Source organism: Canis lupus, chromosome 22 (assembly GCF_003254725.2).
Source record: "Canis lupus dingo isolate Sandy chromosome 22, ASM325472v2, whole genome shotgun sequence".
Classification (NCBI taxonomy): Eukaryota; Metazoa; Chordata; class Mammalia; order Carnivora; family Canidae; genus Canis; species Canis lupus.
In genome coordinates, this window is record NC_064264.1 from 25,753,492 (window position 1) to 25,777,839 (window position 24,348).

General features: G+C 34.3%; 1 protein-coding gene across 1 annotated transcript in view; it reads right to left on the minus strand.

The window, feature by feature from the left end:
- Positions 1-5,544: 5,544 nt before the first annotated feature.
- The window catches only part of DACH1 (dachshund family transcription factor 1), a 429,427-nt gene continuing 410,623 nt past the window's right edge, over positions 5,545-24,348 (minus strand). The window contains exon 11 of the mRNA XM_025441318.3: positions 5,545-8,359. Coding sequence (XP_025297103.3) covers positions 8,322-8,359 — 38 coding nt within the window. The 3' untranslated portion in view covers positions 5,545-8,321. The remainder of the gene's footprint in view (positions 8,360-24,348) is intronic.

Below are 24,348 nucleotides of genomic sequence, written 5' to 3' on the forward strand. Positions count from 1 at the left end.
ATCATCCACTCCTTGGTTTACTGTTGTCCAAAGCCATAAGGCTAAACTCTTGAGAACAGCTCAACTGCCGGTGCAAAGGGTTAATGGCCAGGGTTCCTGAGTGGTCCCCAGCCAAACTGCTCTTGAGTTCAGCCCACTGGCTGCTGTGGTTTGTTCCTCTTTCCCTCCAGATGGTGTCAGTGTTGGGCTGGACAGCGATCACAATCCTTGTGGATGGGTTGCCCCAAGGAGACCCATGTGTACACTAGGCATCAGCGAAAAATTTCCCCACTTCCTCCCCATAGACCACACGAATAGCGGCAGGAGCATTTAGAGGATCTATATACTACAGAACCTAGTAGTACCCACATTTCTGTTTGTGTGTGTGTGTGTGTGTGTGTGTGCGCGCGCACACACGTGCACATGTGTACACCACTGATTATATTTCTCTGGAGAACTCCTGATTTAAACTGAGTAGTAGGAAGAGAGATTAGTGGTTGTAGCTATAAAGAGATAGTATGAGGGATCCTTGTGATTAAAGTATTCTGGGTCTTGACTGTGGTGATGTTCCTATGAATCTATTCTTGTAATCAAATTGTATAAAACTAAACACACGTGCACACACAAATGAGTGTATGTAAATCTAGTGAAATCTGAGTAAAGCTGATAGATGATATCACTGTCTACTTCCTGGATTTGCTACTGTACTATATTTATCCTTTGGTGAAAATGTTATCCTTAGGGAAAATGGGTGAAGGGTACATGGGATATCTCTTTGCTATTTCTTGTAACTGCATATCATCTATAATTATCTCAAAAAAAACTTGTAATTTTTCAAAAAAGCTAAGTAAATTATGCAATGGATACCACATTCCAAGTTAAGAGCAAATTCATCATGAGAATTTGCAAAGCTCTCTGAAACCTAATTTTGTGACTTCAGCTGTCCGTCCATCTCCAAACTACAAAACAGATTTAAAGCTATGAAATAAAGAATTGATGCAGGAAGATAGCTACTGGTGAGAGCTGTAGGTTGTTTCAGGTTCAAGACTCTCCAGTCACCCATGGGAGGTGACAGGTGTCTATCTCTCATCTGAAGTCTAGGTCCCAACCTCAGTGGGACCACTTAGAGGACCTGACTTTTGTCCACTAATGGTTATTCGACACAGAGGGCCAGTACCTCCCTCAGGCTTGAATTTCACAAAGTAAGAATGTGTGTTTGGCTTATTGCTCTGACAAAAGTACAGAGAGTTTGCTGCTTTGGGGGCACTCTTCCAACATGCCTGGCGTTGGTTGAGGAAAAGAATACCTAAGTGTTCACTATGAATACATGTGGCTCTAATGCAAGAATGATAGATGTAGAAGATAGCTGGGCCTCACACTGAACACTTAATAGACAAAAAGACTCCTAAGTAATACATGTACATTTGGTTGCATCAAGGCAATGGCAGGCAAATCCCCAGGGATGAGGCAAGTGTCCCCCCGCCCCCCACCCCGCCAAACCCTCAGATAGTCAGTTGTAAATAGTTGTCAAATCTGAATGCTAAATTATCATTCATTGTAGACAATTAGAAGCTTTATACATCCTGCCTCATGCCCCTAACCTTCCTTCCCTACAAATACATTGTGCTATTAAATCATTTGCCTGTTTCTTCATTCTTGCTCAGCTCTGTTCTATATTGCAGGAAATTTCATTTCCCAAGAACTTGCCCATCTCCATTTGGTCCCTGGTGTCTAATGCTTATTGTCTCACAGTGACTATGGGTGGGAAAAGAAAAATCATACATAAAGCATATACTAAAAAGCACCAAAATCTATTAATGGAAGGAACTAAAACCATTCAGCATATAGAAATCCAGGCATATGACAACCAAATAGATTTAATTGAAAGATCCAACTCAACAGGAGCCCCTTTTCCTTTGTAAATTTAATGAATTAAAAAAGGGGGGCTGACTAGTAATAACATTTCTCCCTCCCAGCTCCTACACTTGGTGTAGAAGCCAACAATACTATTTAATAAAATAAATTTTAATAATTTTATTAAGTTCAGTCTTTGTTTTTGAAAATAACAGATTGAAATACATCATTGGACATGAGTACACACAATAAATAGAAAATAGAGGTGCACAGTGCTGGCAATATATGGATCAACTCTTCTATTTCTTTTTTCATAATGTAGTAGACCAAATCTGACACACAATTAGCAGCCAAAGAACCAAAAACATGGTTCAAAACTACTAGCAAGAGAGCTTAACACAATGGATGAACTACCAAAAATATTTATTGTCTACTGGGGAGCTAACTTTATTACAGCATTGAATTCTACTTTATCTATAGTGATTTTTAATGTGTGTGTATACACACACACACACAAACATATAGATAGATAGATAGATAGATAGATAGATAGATAGATAGACATGATTTATCTTAGAGAGTGTGTGAGCAGTGGGAGGGGCTCAAACCAACTCCCCACTGAGTGCAGAGGTAGACTTCAGGCTTGATCCTATGATCCCAAGATCTTGACCTGAGCCAAAATCAAGAGTTGGACTCTCAATCCACTGAGCCACCCAAGACACCCCTAAATTTATATTCTGCTTAAGTTTTACTGCTTATTAAAGATGCAAAATTTACCATAGTCTACTTGTATTGACTGACATTTTACAGTTCAAGTAAAGCATAGAAATGTTACATCCTTTCACATGACTTTACACTTCCTCAGTTATACTGTAATTGTTTTAAGTATTTTCTCTCCTTACATTGAGAATAACACCAAACTGTGTTATAATTTTTGCTTCCACAAACCTGGAGGCCCTCCAAAGAGAAGGGCTTAGAACTTCTTGAAGGCTGGATCCTCTCAGCACAAAAGCCTGAGGATTCACTCCAAGTGGTATGGATGGGGGAGATTGTTTGGATTGAAGACATTTAGATGGAGGAAGGCTCAATAATAACTGAAATAGAATTTTTTCCTCCCTGTTCAGCTTCATGGTCAGATTAATCAATAATTTTATTTAGGAAAAAAATATAAGGTATCTTCTATTATACCCTTACTGGGATTGCAAATTCATATTCAGAATTAAGTTCACAATGCTAAAACTATTTTTTAGTTTATTAAATATTTTCTTGATTTTATGTAATTTAATGATTTTGTAGAACTATTGGTTGGCTTTTACAGTGTCTGCATAGTTATAAGCCCCCACCCATCCCCAACTATGCCCTGCCCTGACAGAAGATTTGCTAGTCATTTTCTACAACATATTTGCCAGTCTCCCAGACAGTGGTCCTCAACCTTCCTATTCACTAGAAATATCTGAGAAATGTAAGCCTTACCCCTAGCCCCAATCCCCAGAGATTCAAATTTAATTGGACACAGTATTTCTAAAATTCCCTTGATGCATCTAATGTATGGCCAAGGTACCTTACTGGCATGTGCTCTGACTTGAGGCAATCAAAATTCTCAGGTAATCTGACTTAAGAACAAGGAAGAGAAAATAATGGGCACACTTCTGTGGGCTGGGTCTTATGCTCCTGAATAATGGAAAGGTCAAGAGGTGAATAAGAGAAACAAATATGTCCACAATGAGGGAAAAAAGAAGCAGTCCCAAAGAGGAGCAGAGGGATAAAAGTAAGAGGGACCATGGCTTGAGGTTCCATGTTTACTCCTCTGTCTCTATGACCAATTCCTTTTGCTCTTTAACTATTTGCAGGAATTAGTTTTTGATACGCCAACCAAAGAAGGCCTAATTGATCCAATGGTTCAATTCAAAATCTCTAGCTCATTAACCTATAAATACAAATAACGCTACCACAACAAGTGTCACTCATTACCTGATAGACTCTTAGCATTTAGGCATTTATCCTCTGTGTTTGAATCAATTGAGGCCATTTTACTATAGATCTATAGATGCTGGGTCATAAGAGTTAAATATTACAACTATACTCAAAAGTCCCAACATAGTAGAAATTTGATGATAATGTGTGTGAGTGTGTGTGTGTGTGTGTGTGTGTGTGTGTGTGATTAAACAGGCTACTTACCTTAGAATAAATTTGGTGAGCATTGGTAAGACAAATGATCTGGTTGACATAAATAAAAAATACCATGAAAAGAATACCTGGTAGAGCATTTTACCTAGAGGAAAACGTATCCATCCCTTTCCTCAATCCCTACACAACTATTTAATTCACAAAGCACGTTGTATTATTCTCTAGAAGGTGGATGTACAATTGGGTCACTATTACTACTTCTCAGGAAGTCTCTAAGTCAGTACCCTCTTAACACCAGCTCCATGCCCACTACACATTAGAAGATGCTCAATGAATCTTTTCTTATTGAAAGTAAAATTTCCTATTCCAACAAAATGATCAGCTCCTCTGGGACAACAGCTAAGTTTCCCACTTGAGTCATTACAACATCTAGCACAGTGCTTTGTGCAGAATAGAGGCTTTATTAATGAATCTGTTTAAATGAATAAATGAAGATCAGTTCAGCTTTTATATACCAGTTGTACATATTAAAGGTAAATGTTAGCACCAAGCCTACACATAAGTAAAAGTGATATTTTTTACAATGCCATTTACAATAACGTTTTAATTCTATTAACATCTCTACTTCCCATATTGTAAAAATGCAATCCATATAACTTTTATTTGTAATTTACTCTTGTCTGGTAATAAATAGCTTTTGTTCATATTGTAGTTTTGCTAGTCCCAATGAGAACAACATGGGGAGAAACCTTAAATCATTACCAAATTCCACTAACATCCAAAGACTGTATGATGTTCTAGTACAAGTCTTACTGACATAAACACATGAAGACAGAAGACAAAAATGTGTTTGTAATGGTCACACAAACATTTTAAGTTTTTATTAGGGAAAATCATATTTTGTTAATTCATGAAATAATTTCTTTTGACAGAAAAAATCCATTTTCCATTCTCTTGGGAACGTTTAGAATATTCACAGAGATAGTAACCCAATATTTGTTCATATGCAGCATTTTGGATTGATTAAAACGTGTCTATATTATTAAAAGATATTGGAATTTCAAAGTTTCTAAAGGCATTTTTTCCAATGATAGAGAATGAAAGCAAAACACTAAGATAGAGTTACAAATCTACACTCTTATAGATATGGGAATAATATATTTTGTTCCATCAACATGTCTACTTTACATTATTCAGCACAAAGCTTTGTGAAATAAGAATCATGGGAATATAAGAATATAAAGGAAAAGGGTACAAATAACAGCTTCATAAACTGAGAAATGTACATAAATAAATCATGTATATGTGGGCAGTTTGCTTAGCTGGCAAGAAACAAAATATGGAAAATCTGCTTGTTAAACAATAACTACAGAGTGTGCTTTTATGATGTTTTTCAGCACAGTAATTCATATTAGAGATAGAAGCAGTTGCATGTTAAATAAAATCATTGAGCATTGTTCCCCTCGCATTGCAAAGAGCTGACTTATGTTGTTTTTAGATGCCTCCCATTAGAAAGTAAATATTCCTTCAATGCTATGCATTTCACAAAATTTAATAAAGACGAACTGTAAATAAAGTCACAGGGAGATTTCAGACAGTTTTATTAGGAGATTGTTGAAAAGAAAAAAGAAAATTAAATACAATAACAGTAAACGTGGTTCTCACATTGAAACCAGGCTCAAAGAACTAGGCTACCATAGAAAAATTTCCAATTCTTGCATTATGATGTAAAAACAGATTTTTGTACAGATTTTGTACAACAAAATTCGTAATAACCTTTTCTCATTTTTAGAAAACTTTAAATATATAGATAAAAATAGACAATTTTCATAGGTCCTACATGAAGATGAGTATGTTCTGTTCCAAGGGCTTGCATAGAGCGCAAATGTGGTTATAATATAGAACAACTAGACATTAATATTTTTAGGATTACAAAAGCATGGAAACCATAAAATGGGCACAATTTTACTTGTCTATACCAAAAAATAAAAACCCAAACAAACCAAAAACCCAAAAACAAAAACAAATTTCAAACCGACCTGTAAAACTAAAAAAGGAGAAAAAACTTAAGTTACAGACTTAAAATAACATTTCATGAATTGTAATATTTACAACATGTTAGTAAGATTCTCTCTTAACATATAGCTGATAGCTTCTTTCTTTAATTCTTGCTAAAATTCCTTTTATACCAACCAAACACTAAAGCATTCTCAAAGGTCTTGAAAGTATGCATTTTAAAACTATTTAACCTACTTAACAGGTGACTCTATGCAAGGAGCAGAGCAATGGCTGATTCTACTACTTAGGTAAGTTGTAGGCTTTTTAAAAAATCTTTTAAAAAATGTATGATTCAAAAGCTTGCCACAAGTCCCTCCAATTTTAAGTGTTGTAATCCTTTAAAGACTGCATACAGGGAAAAGCAAGAAATACAACAAGGAATAGAATCTCTTGTGCTCAAACAACAAAAGATGGCTATGGAAAAACTATGCTTCGAAAACCAAGTTTCTACAAAGCATATACTAATAGTATTTTAAATAAAAATATTGCTCCCTTTCAAGCAAGCTAAAATAGGAACTGTATATATAACTTTTTTTACTGTAGTAAAAAATGGACTTAGCTGGTTAATAGCAAACTACACAAAAGAAAGAAGTATGTTCCAGTATTGCAAGGAAGACCTAAAAACTATAGAAGCTTAGTGCCAGAGTATCTATAATGTTAATTTCCTCCTTTAACCAAATGATTAGTACCGAATCAGAACTATCTTTAAACATTTTTAAGCTAGTTTTCTTGGACATTTGGGATTTTGCTCTTTATGGTAATAAATAATGCTATGATCATAAAATTTTAAGATGACAGCAAAATCATAAAATGCACAGCGACCGTCCTGATTCATAATATCAGTCTTTAAAGGTGTAACTCCAGATTAATAAAAACAAAGAGAAGGTAACTACAGTGTGTAATAAGCACTGTTTGCAGCTTTACTTCCAGTTATCTGCACAAAAGTGAAAACACATACTGTAACTTTCAAAAAGACAGTGAAAATAACACATAGGCACCCTTCCCTCTGACGGGGTGGGGGGGAAGCACAACACATTTTAACTTTATCACTCAGCGCTACATGGTATTGGACTGATACATCAAGGGTTTGTTAGGTTTTGTTTTTCAGCAACATTAACATAATATGACATTAACATATAAAAATATTTCTGGTGTTTTGATTTACTGTTCAGCCACAATCCATTCTCAATAGTGCAGTTTGGGGCACTAACTAGGGTTCAATATACAAATAAAAGTGGCTGACACAGAGTTCTGATGTCACCAGATGCTTAAGATCTCATTCATTAATACTGTGACTCCAGACAAATATTTACATGCCTGCATGCGTTAAAACCAGAAAGGTGTCTTTCTGACTAACAGGGTGACAAAACATATTTTCTAAAATTCTCATTTTCCTAAACTCTAGTATACTACTGCATACATAATACCTTCCTTGTATGTTTTATGTTTATATACTGTACATGTGACCAACAGTTTGAATAAGAAGCATCATTATTATTTTAAAATCTATATGCCCACTACCAGTTTGGAATGAAAACATGTTACATTTATTTTATTTTTTTAAGAAAAAAGACCTTCAGTGAAACCTTTTGGCTTATATTCAATGCTTCTTTTCAGATATGCAAAATGTTATTTCACTGGGTTGTTGTCAACATCCAATTGTTGGTCTTTTGGAAGTATGTGAAAAAAATCTTCAGGAGAAAACCCACAATTAGTTTAAAATCGAATGTAATAGAATATTACTCTTTGATTTATTGATTTTTTTTGTTTTTTTGTTTGTATTTTTTGTTTTTTTTTTTTGTGTTTTTGTTTTTTGTTTTTTTAGGAATCCTCTATGCCCCCTACAAGTTCATTTCCAAGGGTTCTTGCTGGTTTCTGGAGGACATAATTCTGAAGGTCTGAGTGATCACTGGTACAAGAGTCTTTTGATGTGCTCAGATCCAGAATTTTCAGAGGAGGAAAATGGTTCATTCCATTAAAAAAACAAAGCCAGGCCTTATTCAGGCCTGCCTTTAACTCTGTATACAAGTGTCCAGCAGCAAAGTTGCAGTGTTATTAACTGTAAGAAGTTTGATACTTGTACATTTACAAACATTCTCAGGTCTCTGGTATGAACCACAGGTGAAAATCAATGGAGGAAACTTTTTTTTTTTTTTTTTTGTAGAATACTTAAACTTTTAAAGAACATTAATACACAAAATTGAGGAAGTTCCCTTAAAAGGACTTTATTTTTTCCGAACTTTCCAATGACGAATGTCTGCAAAGTTCTTTACTATAACATGGATTTCTTCAACAGGAAAAATTCAGTACATGACAGTAGTTTTCAAATACAGTCTTCCATCTAAAAATGAACAATAAAGAAATAATTAATTTCATGACATCTGGGGGACAATTATGAATATAAAAAGTAAGTAGCCTGGTATAAAATTTGTAGATTTTATTCGATCTTCACTTATTTAGGAAGTAACATTTTCCACATATTCTTAAAGTTAATTTCATAATTACGTTGAGTTTCCATGATCAGAAGGAATACAGAATTTCTAGTTCTCATAAATATATATTTGTTATTTTGATATCAGTTTGAGAGCACTCAGAAAACAGATAAGAGTATGCGTGTGTGGGTGTTACTGATATGCAAAGCTAGTTGATTTCTGTTGAATGACAATTCCTTCTTCCAAGCTTGCAGAACCAAATTTTCTCTGAATGCACTCAGGTGTGTCTCCATCATGAAAGACTGAGCTCCCATCTTACTCCTTAGCAGTGCTGTTAAGTATACCATTTAATGTACCTATTGTGCACATTTGTTGCTACTTATATGAAAGCCATCTAGGTTATTTCATCACTGTCAAGGAACTACATAGTCTTTCCTCCTTGAAGTGAAATTAGCCAAACAACCAAATGTTAAGAAGGAAATATATTACTCAACTTTTACCAATTAAGAAACCCACGGTTATGTGAAAAAGCAAATCAAATATTGGACACATGCAATAATCCCATTCGAATGAGACAGAAATAAGAAATGGGAAATTATGGGACGCCTGGATGGCTCAGCAGTGGTTGAGTGTCTGCCTTTGGCTCAGGGCGTGATCCTGGGATCTGGGGATGAAGTTCCGCATCAGGCTCCCTGTGAGGAGGCTGCTTTTCTCCCTCTGCCTATGTCTCTGCTTCCCTTTCTCTCTGTGTCACTCATGAATAAATAAATAAAATCTTAAAGAAAAAAAAAAGAAATGGGAAATTAAAAATCCAGAGGAAAAACAAAACAAAATGTAAGCTCATTTCTCAAATGTAGCACGCTTCAAGCTGCCAACTTTGTGGTGTGGACTAAATTTTGGATATATTTGTATAAAATATATCTAAATTCCTATTTATAAGATCTACAGTAGAAGGTAATAAGAAAATTTTTCCAAGCATTTTTAAAACTGAATATTGCCATAAATGTTTGCAAAATGACTGGTAGCTGACCGATAGTGTTAAAATATAAAGAAACAATCTACAATAAATCCAGGAAATAGAAAAATACAGTCTAAATATGTGCAGCTCTCACTTTCAACATTAAGCTCATTGAATTCTTTTACATTATAGTAGACACAGAAACTCATAAGGAACTTAAAACCAATGTTAAACCATTTTTTACTTCATAGAAATACTGGTGTGCCCAAATTTTACATCCCTATTTTGTCTGATTTTAGCTTAAACTCTACAGTCGGAATATAACCTCTAAAACATCATAGAACTGTTTTATTCATTGATATATCCGCCAAACCTAGTACATGTTCAATAAATATTTGTTATACATATGAATCAGAGACAAGTTTTGTGAGACTTACACGAAGTAGATATTGAAATAAATAAAATATATATTTAATATATTATATTCTTAACATCCAATATCCACCATTTGCCTTCAACAGCATGAAAAGCAATGTCCATCATATCAATCTCATACTGGCTAATTTCTAATAAGATATATCAAGCATTGGTTACCTCAATAAAATTAATCCAATTCAACTTTAATAATAACATTTATTTGTTATTAATAACACTATTATCAAATTATTGTTATTAATATCATTATTTATTTATTAGGATCTCTAAACATCCTTATCTTCCCTGTTCAATAATCATATATCAACATTATTTTTAATATATACAACATCTAATAATGACAGTGACTATCTGTTCCCCGTAAGTGGCATACACACTTGGATATATACTATCTGAGATTCACAAATGAAAATATATTATTAAACCAACTATTTTTGAGCCATGACTTAAAGGCATGCAAAACTATGCTCTATAATCACCTTAGAAATGTTGTCTAAAAACATTTTACTTCATGGTCAGTAACAATAATCTTTCATTAATGCTAAATATTACTATAGCTCCCAAGTAGCCATTGTGATAATATTCAATAAAGATAGAAATTTCCTAAATCAAGTATTAAACTAATACCAAAATCAAAGTCATAACATTTTAATGAAAATTTCTTTCGAAGGATACAACAGTATCATATTAACATATTATGAAATATGTATTGTTTTCGCATGGAACATGGTCTGATTTCTTGTTTGCTTGATTACACCCACCTGTGGGACAAAACTGTTTTTTCTCACTTACATTAGAGATATAAATATAGATATATAGATAACTTTCTAGTTTTAGCTTAGCGGGAATTTCAATTATTCACTTTAGAAATAAACCTAATAAACTTGGTATTTATAAAAATAAGCTAAATTTTCCGCTTTTCATTTACTTAGTACCAGGTGGCTAAAATTTGCACCTTTTTAGAGATAACTTTGATCATAATGATTTTTACTATGTAAGGCAACACATTTTATAAAAATCTAGTCATAGAGGATTCAGAAGCAACTGAAGGAATACTATATTTTTACCAAAGTTTTCTAATTCTTAACCTTTAATTACTTCATCCCTACTTCTTTATCCTTTGAACTGTCTCAGTATTTCTGCTATATATAATTATGTTGAGAGCATCATTTCCACTCTTACCTTAAAAAAAAAAAAAGGCAATGTTTCCTAGCACTAGACAATGGGACAAGAGACATTCTTAACTTTCCCCAAATTCAAATTCCTTCACAATATCTATGGAAAAGTATTTGCTCATAATTAACATCTCATAATTTCATAATTTGCTCATTTGTTTTGATTTTTTAAAATCTTTGCACAGTGAAAAAGAAAAAAAAAATAAAATCTTGAAAAACAGCTTTTGAATCTTCCGTGTTGTCTACAGCCTGATAGGTAGAAAGATTCTAGCAGCAAAGAGTTGTTACCCAAAAATAATTCACTGAGCGTAAATACTTGTTTTGAGAGATTTACTAGCCAAATTCTTCACCAAGGCCTACCAGGTGCTATATAATTTGATACAATATTTTCCTCTCTAATCTTGCTATTACCACTTTCCCCTCTTCCATGACCCTGGCTCTCCTTTACATCTAGGACATGCCAAGCTCTGTACTGTGTTGGAATATTTAGGCCTGTTCTTACTTTTAAAATCTAGAAGGTAAATACCTCCTCCTTCCCTGTTTATTTTTCTGCTCCCTTATATGCAACTTCTCTAGATAGAGAGCTCCTATTTATTCTTTAATATAAGCATCCTAGGAATGAACTCCTTAGCATTTGTCTCACTTTGAAGTTACATCTGGGGAGCCTACTACACAACTGAGAACCACAGAAGTAGCATCCATATCTCTTATCCCATCAGTATTAGAATGACAGCATTCAGCACGATGCTTGCCTTAAAAATTTTACGCAGTCTCAAATAACAAACTTTTGGAGAAATAAATTAATATGCTTATATGACAAAAATAATTACCTTTAGCATTTTAATGTCTGCCTGAAACTAAATTTTATTTTATTTTTTTATTTTTTTATTTTTTTATTTTATTTTATTTTATTTTATTTTATTTTATTTTATTTATTTTATTTATTTTATTTATTTTATTTTTGGAGGAGGGATGAAGGGATAGGAAGAGAGATAATCTTAAACCGGCTTCATGCCCAGCATGGAGCCCCATATAGGGCTTCATCTCACCACCATGATATCATGACATGAGCTGAAATTGTGTCAGAAGCTTAACCAACTGAGCCACCCAGGCATCCTTAAAACTAAATTTTAAAATGAAACTATATTCATTAAAAAATATAACAATGATATTTATTTTGAAAGCATCTTTATCACAGGTCATATATAAAATACATTTATAAAAATAATATACATTATATTTATATTCTCAGTATCTTATCTACTATAATTCTACTTTTAATAAATGTCTCCTTGCATTTTTGACTAATGTTCCTAACAGATGGACAAATGCATCAAGCATTAAAGATGCCAGCTATAAAATAGATCCCACCTGCTACAGTTAAGGCATTTCCATGATTAAATAATACTTGGGCATCAGAGATTATCTGCCTTAGAATTAACTAGAAGCAGATATACACCAGGCACAGACAGACCCTGGAGAGTAACTGTCTCTCCTTTTGACCACAAAGCCTAACTTTCAAATCAATTCTACTTTATAATTTTGTCATCTTTATTGAAACATACTTACAGATAATTGAAAGTCTGTAAGGAAAAAAATAATTTTATATTGTTCTGGAGAAATTATACTGGTCCTGAAATCCACAGCAAATATCTCCATTTGTATGTACCCAGAGAGCTAACAACAAGCCTCTGAATTATAGGACTATGGGTCTATCTCAGGCTTCTGATAACAAACCACCTGAGTGAAAGTTGAATGGCAAGGGTGCTAGGAAAGATATATGGGCCCATAACTCACACTGAGCTATGTTTTTATGTTATATAATAATGGTTTCAATATTTCCTTTTCTTGAGTCTTTCAACAGCAAGCAAAGCCATGGGGCCATAGAGAAGGCTCTACAAAAACAAGCTATAGACGAAGGTCATTCCATGGCTAAGACTTGTTATTCAGAGGTGTGTGTTGTTTGCATCTGAAAACTCAGAGGTCTTATCTATGTATTTTGCTTTAAGGGCTGCCCTTTGTACATTTTACTTACCTTCTAACTAGATAATCTTAACACCTATCCACTATTTTTTGTACTATATTTATTTATGCATGTGTTGACCACAGAAAAACATGTTTTCTGTTTCTTCTTGTTGCTGGGCCAGGTTTACCAAAAAATTATTCCTTAATACCTCAAATGGATGAGAGTTTTTTTTTTTAATCAAGTAAATTAGCAATAAAGGCAATAATTATTAGTAGAATAGCTAATATTTTCTGGGCATTTGTGTTCAAGATACTGTATAGGTTTTAAGCCTGAACTTCCCAACAACTCAACAAAATATATCTCCTCAGTGCCTTTTACCTTTTCTTAAATATTTTATTTATTTATTTATTTATTTGAGAGACAGAGAGAGAGAGCATGAGCAGGGTGGGGGAAGGGAGCAACAGAGGAGAGGGAGAGGGAGAAGTAGACTCCCCACTGAGCAGAGAGCCCATCTCCATCTCCATCCCAGGGACCTGGGATCATGACCCAAGCCAAAGGCAGATGCTTAACTGACTGAGCCACCCGGGCACTTTCTTAGTGCCTTTTAAAAGTAGGCTATTAAGCTTGAAAAACTTATGTATCTTGCACATTTTCACAGAGCTAGCAAATAAAAGTGCAGGTATTTGATATGTGTATGAATCCAAATTTCACATCCAGTCCATTACACTTCCTTTCTTTAATAAGTAGTGGACTCTCATTGCAGGAAATACCATGCCTCTGACTTGGAGGGGTAAGGGCTTGACTCTCAGTACCTTTAGCCTGTCTGCCCTGTGGATCTATTCCTTGCTATCTTCCCCAAGACAGCAAGGAATAGATTCTGCATTCTTTCAGTATGCAGAATTTCAACTGAATAAATTGAAATGAGAACTAGAATTCTGATGGTTTGGTTTCAGACAAAATATCTTTCCTTTAACACTATGATTATTTGCTTTTGTATGGGAGGTTGATTTGACAGAAAAATCATCAAGATACACTTTGGGCATGGGAGTACTTAATTAAAAAGTCGATTCTAATTAAAAGCATTTGGGAGTAGGGAGTGAATGAAACTATTTAAATTACAAATTCCTAATAGTTCCAAAGTTCATTGTGATTTGATGCTTACAGCTATAATTTGGTGTATAAGAAAGTAGCTAGATCATGGAATAACTTATTGCAGGTGTAAATTTTTGTATATTTACTGTTACTATGAAGGTTTAGATCTATAGATAATGACTTAAAATTTTTAAAAATCCCTTGTAAAAATGGATCTCAGCCTTTAATATTAAAGTTGAAGCTGGGGGACCTGGGTGGCTCAGTCACTTAAGGTTCTAACTCTTGATTTCAGCTCAGGTCATGGTCTCAGGGTCCTGAAATGGGGCCTTACATTAGGTTCCATGCTGTGGGTAAAGCCTGCTTAGGATTCTCTCTCCCTCTCCTTCTGACCCTCCCTGGCTCTCTCACTCTCTCCCTGACCCCTCTCAAAAAATATATAAATAAATACAGTTGAAGCCCTCAGATGGTACATATAGGAATATTATATGTTAAGTATATAGTATATCATTTGCTGTGGCTAAGGAGGAAGAAATAGGGGATCTGTCACAAAATTTCTAATTTTGGTTTGATTTGGGTTCATGTATTAATTTTACTATTTTGGGATCCCTGGGTGGCACAGTGGTTTGGCGCCTGCCTTTGGCCCAGGGCACGATCCTGGAGACCCGGGATCGAATCCCACGTCGGGCTCCTGGTGCATGGAGCCTGCTTCTCCCTCTGCCTATGTCTCTGCCTCTCTCTCTCTCTCTCTCTCTGTGACTATCATAAATTTAAAAAAATAAATAAATAAATAAAAATTTACTATTTTGCTGTAATGTTTTTGCAGGTATTATTATATGTAGTTATTGGTAATGTCTAATACATATAGACAGATATAAAATTTAGCTTTCATTCTATATATACTTTAAAACTAGAGTATTGAATACCTTGATTATTTATTTTTAAAACTAATGAAATTTGTTCAATAACAATCACACTATATAACAAGATTTTTATATTAGAAGATAGCATATAAATTGGAACAATTTCAAATTGTTTAGTTGGAGGACATCTGAAATCCAGTTCTTTCATTGTATGAAAACTATGTGAAATCATTAATAAGGGAGTATGCTAGTGAAAGATATCACATTATATACAAATAGATGTATATTCTAGTTTTGAATAGAACTTCCTTGCAAACATCCACAAAATCTCTAACATGTCTTTTGTACAAAGGGCTTAATAAATTACATTTCCTGTTAGGAAGTAGCTTGATTAAAAATGGCATCTATTTGTTCAAAACTTATATTCCAGACACCTATAATCTAACAAAATTTGCTGCTCTCACAAAACAGTTGTATGTGTATATATCTCACTACTCCAGAACTGAGGAAAATATTAACATAACCAAGGGCAAACATATAAGATCATATATCCAGAAAGTTTAATATTTACTTAAAGAATATTAGTTTAATATTAGCCTTGAGCCTCTCTCAACATAATGTCCTAATCATGTGAAGTAAGAGAAACCAAAACAAGTGATGAAAACAAATGTTAATGATTCATGTGATATTTGATAAGACAACGAGAGGAAGTCAAAATAAAAGCAAACAAACAGGAACAGATGGGAAGGATCTTTGTCAAGTCATAACCCCTCTTCTAAAACCCCCAAAGGAAGAAGCTAATTAAAGAAAATATTGTTTCTTGCTTTTTTTATATAATTTTATATTTAGAGTAAGAACATTCTGCAACTGCTAAAGCAAAGAAGCAGAGACACAAAGTCTACATTTAACATGAGAAATATTTTAAGAGAGATTGATGTTCAGCACAGGCCCTTTTACAAGAGGATTCTGAGTAAATATCATTTCTTCTCATGAAATGCAGCTAATAACAGTCTAAGTGATTTCCAGAAGTTATATTCAAGGTTATGTTCAAATACAATTAAAAAGTAAAAACTGAAAAAGTTGCAACAAATTTTGAATTTTATGTAACTCAGCGTTTGTAGCTGCAGAATTTGAGGCCCACAGAATTGGGTCAAAGTGAAAGACGACTAGATCCCAGATTCCTTTTGAATGCTCCATATAAGTACCTGATTCTCTTCTAAAGAGTGGGCATGGACCTTGTATATAAGAGCATTGCAACAGGTGTATTCCATATATATTAGCCAAATATATTAGTAACCCACAGTGTGTTATGGGTTACCTAATGGAACAATATGGTTCAGCTCATTTGAAATCAGAGCAGATAATATCATGTTTATTAAAAGGCTAATATGAAGTAAATCTCTAGTGGTTAATAATGAAGACAAAAAAGTATAATCAAAAACTTTTATAAATTTTTCGGTTCCCTTCAAAGAAAAAAGTAAATGACAGAACATAGTCTAATTTAAAACAAGTTTTTGGGGGCAGCTTGGGTGGCTCAGTGGCTTAGCGCTACCTTCAGCCCAGGGCCTGATCCTGGAGACCCGGGGTTGAGTCCCGCATCAGGCTTCCTGTGTGGAGCCTGCTTCTCCCTCTGCCTGTGTCTCTGCCTCTCTCTCTCTCTCTCTCTCTTACTGTCTCTCATGAGTAAATAAATAAAATCTTTAAAAATAAATAAATAAAAATGAATAAAACAAGTTCTTAGAAGATCATCTAAAACTATGATACACACTTTGAAAGGTAACTAAGCTTTAGCCTAAGACAATAAAAGTGCAACTGTGTGTTTCATGTGAAGGGACTTTGTATCAGACCTCAAGTTAAGCACCAGAATCAAGGAGAGACCCAAACTTTGACAATTGGAGAATTTGAAGCAGGTGGAACTGGACTATAGGCATTGTATGGCTAGAAAGGATCATCACTGAGCAAGTTGGTCTAATCACATCCTTTCTAAATGGGATGCTAACTAGACAACCAGTAACAAAAGTTGGATTGAAGAATGTTCAGGGAAGGCATATGAAGATCCACAGATAGCTGTGGTTAATCTCAGCTGGTGTGGAGTTACTTAGTCAACTCTAGCCCTAGGCAAAATACTTTTCCCAAAATGGCTAGATCGCTTAAAATATCTCAGTTCCTCTGAGAAGTGACATTCTTATTGTCGATATCTTAAAGAAGAGGCTCTTTGCCTCAATTTTAGGCTCCATGATGATACTCTCTGGAATAATTTACTACCCAAAGAGTAATTTTACTACCCAAGATTAAGATAATTCTGTTTTACTGGGTACTAACAATCTTTTATTCTGCAACTCAAGAATCTTCCTCAGTTGGGGTAGAAATCTGGACCCTGTGGTTCTATGCATTGACATCTATTTAGGAACTCAATGTTCTTAAAAGCATACCTCCATGACTGCAGCCAAGCAAAACTGATTAAGAAAAATCATATCATCAACTGTCTACTGTTATCTATGCAATAGGGAACAGACCATTCTAATACATAATGTTAGAAATTAGCCCTCTAACAAAATGTTTTAATTGTGAATAATCAGCCTATATTCATAGAGACAGAGTTTGGATCCCATATATCATATTACTAGATTGTAAGTGCTGTCACAGCTATGTGTCACAGCTGTATATTTTGTATATTACTAGTTCCTTGAACATTGTTTGGAACCTGGTAAGTGCTCAATAAAAAATATATAGAAGGAATTATCAAACTAACATCACAAAATAAGGGGAAGATGGATATTGTGTGCCCCAGAATACCTTGAGAAAAATATAGTCTTGTGTGGGTGATCTACTGACTTAAGATGCATGACCTGAGCCAAATCATGAGGAAACATCAGATGCAAAATGTTGAACACTCCATTAAGACTGTATTCTCCCAAATGTCAACTTTACAAATTTTTTTAAAGTCCAAGGAAGAGCTCAAGATCAAAGAGACTAAAGCAAAATGACAAATAAATATAATATGTGATACTAATGTGGATTCAGTAATGGTATAAAAATGAGATAAAGGGCATGATTGGGTCAAATTACAAAATCAGAATTTTGACATCAGATTAAATAAGAGTACTGTGCCAATGAAGTGTTTACTGAACTGATAAATATACTATGTTTATGTATGAGAACATCCTTGTGTTTAGTAAATGCCCCCTAAAATATGTATGGGTAAACATAGTGGGTAAAGGGCCACGATTTATACAACTTATGCTCAAAAGCTTTAGAAAATACCATGCAGGTAGAAATAATTAAAAAGCACATGGGAACAAAATATTAATAATAGATGAATCCTGGTAAAGGACATATGAAAGTTTTAATAGTTTTTTTTTAATTTTTCTGTGAGTATGGTTTTCTTTCAAATACAAGTTAAAAAATAAAATAGTTTGCTAAATGATATAAAGTTTAAATACTTCACCAATATCGTATTTATCAATAACTCATCGAGAACATACACTCTACTATCCACATATACTGTTCTACTGGTTACATGGATGGGATTCTCATAGAAAATGTTTTCTGCTTAACAACAAGGCTTTCAAGAAGTCCTATTCAGGTATTAGACAGTAAGAGGATACTTAGTGATTTTCTTAATAGAGTTCTCCTGAAAGACCAGGTTCAGTTTCATGAAAATTACCGGACTGAGGGTGTGGACATAAGCTGGATTCTGGTCTATTGGTTCATTTTGTTTAAATGGTAATTTTATAATTGTAAAGTTTATGAAGTCTGCTTAACTGTATTACCTGTTAGTTGGTTAGTTAGGACTATGTATGCTAATGTGCATTTGTTGGTATACAGAAAGTACTGTTCTGATTAACTGTGTCTGAAACACAAATTATCTTTTAAAAGTTTATAAAAAACAAATAAAAAAGCAGAACACAGACCTCTTTAAAGTTCTGTTTTGTTTCTGTAAACAAAGAAAAATAATATTGCTGGTAGATCTACTTTGGTAAGGGATCTGTGTGTGTGTGTGTGTGTGTGTGTGTGTATTCTAATTAAGCATTCATTAGTAAGAAGTGGGAAACCATCACAGTGGTTAATGTACCAGCAAGTGAGAATGGGGTTCTTTATACTTAGGTTACCTTGTCCTGATTGGAAGGTGAGACCTCCCAACTTCAGCAAAGTAAAGCATAGTAAAAACCTTTCATTACTTTCTCCATTCTTCTATACATTCCTGGAATAAAGAAGACTAAGACACAGATAGGCAAGGAAATAATCATTTGAGGGCATATCTGAACTTGAATGATGCAGGGATAAATTATCTACTATGCCTATAATTAGAAAAAAGTGATGCCTTATTTGATAAAACAAAATATTGCAGGAAAGGGAAACGGATCTTTCAAATTAAGCATTTATAGCCTTCAGAACTGCAAGAAACAGTCAAAATCCTCAGTGAATAAATTGTTTTTAGAATACACTTATGTGTTATCTCTGGGGAAAGAAAAAAAAAAAAAAACAACAAAGGTGACAATTAGAAGAACAGCTCTTGAAAAGCCCAGTTATTTTCTTTTAAGTTTGGAGGGGAAAGTTGTCTTTCTTTTAAAACTCCCACATTTTTTTTTAAGATTTTAAATTTTTTAAAATTAATTAATTAATTTATTTATGATAGTCACAGAGAGAGAGAGAGAGGCAGAGACACAGGCAGAGGGAGAAGCAGGTTCCCTGCGGGGAGCCCAATGTGAGACTCGATCCCAGGACTCCAGGACCATGCCTTCAGCCAAAGGCAGACACTCAACCACTGAGCCACCCAGGGTCCCATAAAATTCTCACATTTTCTTTTTTTTTTTTTTCCATTCTCCATTTTTTTCCATTTTCTCCAGCATGACTGAATGAGCAATTTAATAAAGTTATATTTGTTTAGGGAAGTACCTGTAAGTGAAGAAAGTTCAAAATGTCTAGAGCTTTGACACATTTATATAATGCTGAGCCAAAATACTGGCCCAGTGCTAAATTTGACAAATGACAAACTTCCATGAAAAGGTCTCAAATTTTTAAAATAAATTTGAGAAATGTTATAACTAAAGAAATGACATTTTTGTGGAGAACAGTTTTTCTTTATATCTTATCTAATGGAATCCTCAACTGTTGTTTAGACAGTATATGGGTAAGAATAGTAACATGTTACACAAGAATTATTAAATAAGGTAGCCCTCCATGCACTAAATTTTAAAATTAGCCCACAAGAGACCAGCCCAGAGAAGTGTAAAGTTATATTAAAGAGACAGAATAGCAAACAGGCAAGAAAATGTGTTGACAGGACCATCACATCTAAAGAAAGAATATGGGAATTAACAGTGTCCAAAAAAGTAGCCTAGAGGAAGCAGTTAATCTGGCAAGTTTTGCAAGTGCCCATGTAGGCACCAATCAGGGATAAGGTTCCCTTCAAAGAGTGATGCACACACTTGGTCTACCTTTAGATATATTCTTAAGTCTAGAAAATATTTGATTATATAATACTCCTTATTTCGATACCATTCTTGCCAGATAATTTGATGGCTTATTTTCTGCTTAGCCACTTTGGTAGGAAACCTGTAAGAAGGACAGTAATGCTCGCTGCTTTCTGATATTCACAATCCTCGTGTGATCCCCATCTCCTCTAAGTATGGACTCTAGCCACCGCCTTGCTTCTAATGAAGAGAATACGGCAAAAGTGAAGAAAAGTCCCTTCCAAGATTAGGTTATAAACAATTGACTTTTATCCTGCTGGCAGACACTCTCTCTGAATTTTTTCACTTGGTTGAGCTGCTGAAGTAGGTTGCCATGTATTGAACTGCCCTATGGAAAGTCCTTGTGGCAAAGAAATGATGGTGGTCTCTGGCCAGTAACCAACAATCCAACACCCTTGAGAACGGGAGGAATGCCAACAGCCACATGAGTAAGCTGAGAAGTGGATCTTGCCTCAGTTGAGTTTAGAGTTCACTGCAGTCTCTTCCAACACCTTTTGTAGCCTGGAAGAGACCTCTAAGCAGATGACCCAACTAAGCTCTTCCCAGATTCTTCATATACAGAAACTGTGAGATAATAAATGTTGTAAACCACAAAGTTTAGACATAATTTGTTGTGCCACAGCACATAATTAATATTCCTTTCTTTATAAGAAAGATGTGCTGGTCAATGTCACAAATAAATATTTCAGTTCTTGTAACTTACAGTATGTTTTAGTATAGTATCTCAGTTTGCTTTCTTCTGGAACACAGAAAAAATTGATGACCTGATTCTGGGTCATGTGAAGTCATCAAGCCAAATGCCACTTTGTGAGGTCTCTTGGAAGCTTGCCTACACATCAGAGAAACAGCAAAACCAACCTGTGTGTTCGCCAGTACAGTATTATCAAAATAATTTTTAAATCTTTTTTTTTCATTTTTACTTATTCATTTACCTTTGAGAGAGTGAGCGAGCAAGCAGAGGGGGAGGAAGGGCAGAGGGAGTGGGAAATAGCATCTCAAGCAGACTCCCCATTGAGCTGGATTTCAAGACCTTGAGATCATGACCTGAGCTGAAACCAAGGGTCAAATGCTTAACTGACTCAGACACCCAGGTGTCCCTACATCAAAATACTTTTTAAAAACTCTCTGATTTGCTACTAATGGACTAAATTATTCTAAATCAGAATGTTTTCACAACTTTAGAGGATTTGTCTTTTAAAAATAGATATTACATATATAAAAATATATCTATGCATATATAAATATATATTAAATATGTATGTCATCTATTAAGGTGGTAGTAACTTTCCTTATATTACCTTAGGGCAATTTGATTCTACTAGAAATAAAAAATAGGTTCTTCATAAAGACTTATGATCTTATTTCATGATATATGGTGGCCCCAGAAATAACAATGATAATTGTTAATAGTCTAATTCTTGTATTATACTTCTCTCGGAATAATACTGATTACATCAAATATTTGATGCAATGTGACAGAAGTAACCATCCCAGGAAATTGTATAGCTCCATAGTGCTGAAGTTATTACCTTTTAACAAATTAACAAAAAAAGAAAGGACAAAAAAAAAATCTAGATCTCTCTATTAAAAGCACTTAGAAAGATACTAGTTTGAAGAAGAAGCCAGACAATCTTTTTAATGTCCCTCCATCGTTGGTGATGATTGGCTAGGTTCAATTTTGATTAAACCTGGTATCTTGCAATATTTGAAACTGTTATTTATCATGCTGTGTATTTTCCAAAGAAACAGACATAATTCTTTGCAAATTCATCAGGAAAATATCAATGAAACCAACCACAAACAATGACAAATATAAGCCACTAAATGCTTTCTAAAGTGGAAAACAATGAAAAGACAAGAGAACCAGAATATGCTATTACAAAAATATGCAATGCTAATAGATAACTTCGCAGTTTACAAATTGTCTCTGTCTCTAGACACAAAGAATTTCAGGACACATCTGAGCACTCTGGACTTACTTACAGTTTATGTTTAAATTCCAATTTGTGCTCAGCATATATTAAATTCCATGAGATTGTCAAATTTCTTTAATTCAATTTCAAAAAATAAACACAAAAACTCTACAAATAAACATTTAAAGTATATTATAATAAATGTGCATATATTTAGGAAGAAAAGATCAGTGCTGATATATGTACATTTCATGCCTACTATGAAATTCTGCCCTGGGTCATGGTAACATAGGCCACTATTTCCATTAGAATTAATAGCTTGTGGCTGTGGTTACTGTCAGTATTGCCTTATTTCCCCATCACTACCAATTGTGACATGAATAAAATTAACTTATGTCACCATGTAGATCATTATATCCTGAATTAAGGTTAGATTTCGAGAGACATTATGAATTTAAGGAACTCATTGGGGCTTATGTCAAAACCACTTTATAATAAAATCTTTATTTTTCCACCAGAGAAACTGTATACTTTTTTTTAGTGCTTAACTCACAGCTGCACTTAGACAATACCAAATTGCTCAACCACGAATGACTAATTTTATCATAATATCCTCGATTCAGGGGCGTCTGGGTGGCTCAGTGGTTGAGCATCTGCCTTCTGCTCAGGGCTTCATCCCAGGGTCCTGGGATCGAGTCCCACATTGGGCTCCCTGAAGGGAGCCTGCTTCTCCCTCTGCCTATGTCTCTGCCTCTCTGTGAGTCTCTCATAAATAAATAATAAAACCTTTAAAATATATATATATGCTTGATTCATTTCAACTGGACAAACTCGGTTCTATCTTTAAGGAAACTTACTTGTATAGCTATAAGAATATTAACTTGCTTAAGTCTTGATTAATAAATATTGCCTGTTTTCCCACCGTGACAGCATTATGGTGTCTGTATGAAAAGCTTACTTTATCAGCCCTCTTTAACAGGTCTGGTTCTTTGCTAGTTCAGTGCTCAGATGAGAATTCTCTCAATGCTTCAACTCTAACCAGACATTTGATGACTTTATTACCAAATGTCTTATGTACTGAAAAATCATGGTACTCCTAAAGCTTAAAATATGGTGGACTAGTATTATTTTGGCATAACACACACTTCGTTGTGATAATTCAAAACACTATTACACAAGCATTTTTTATTTACTTACCAAGTCTAAAGTGTAATTTTTACTTTCCCTTCATCAAAATAAGAATGTATTATACTGTTCAAACGATTGCAAAGAATATGTATGCATCAGAGGGAAAGCTAACAATACAAGTAAATTATTGTCGCTTTTTTGTTTATGGTTCTATTCAATGTAGTTTGATTACTTGAAAGGACTGATATCCAACATATTGCCATATGAAACAATATCATGAAAAATACATGTCTCTTAATGCAAGAGTTGAATTGACAGTTTGTCATAGGAAAAATCTGCAGAATCAACAAAGATGCAAAATAAATAAGTCAAACTGTGAATTATCTAATATACTGCTATGTATTTTTAGCATTCTCTATTCTAATTTTATGTATATAATCTAGTACTGTAAATTTTGGGGTCCCAATTTTATTATACTCACTTTAATGAACAAAATTCAATGCTGAGTAATCCATCCTTTCTAACTGCCATTTAAAAAAAAGCTATTTAGGAAATATCAGAGAGGGTGAGAGAACATGAGACTCCTAACTCTGGGAAACTAACAAAGGGTAGTGGAAGGGGAGGTAGGCAGGGGGATGGGGTGATGGGTGACGGCCACTGATGGGGGCACTTGGTGGGATGAGCACTGGGTGTTATACTATATGTTGGCAAATAGAACTCCAGTAAAAAAATACAAAGAAAAAAAAGCTACTTAATGTTTACTCTACTTAAAAAAAAATATTAGGTCATTCATTACAAGCAAGGTTGGTAGACAAATGTATTAATTCCTAGTCATTTGAACATCCTTTGCTTCTTAATGTTGCATTTATTACTCTTATTATAGTCTTTTCTTGG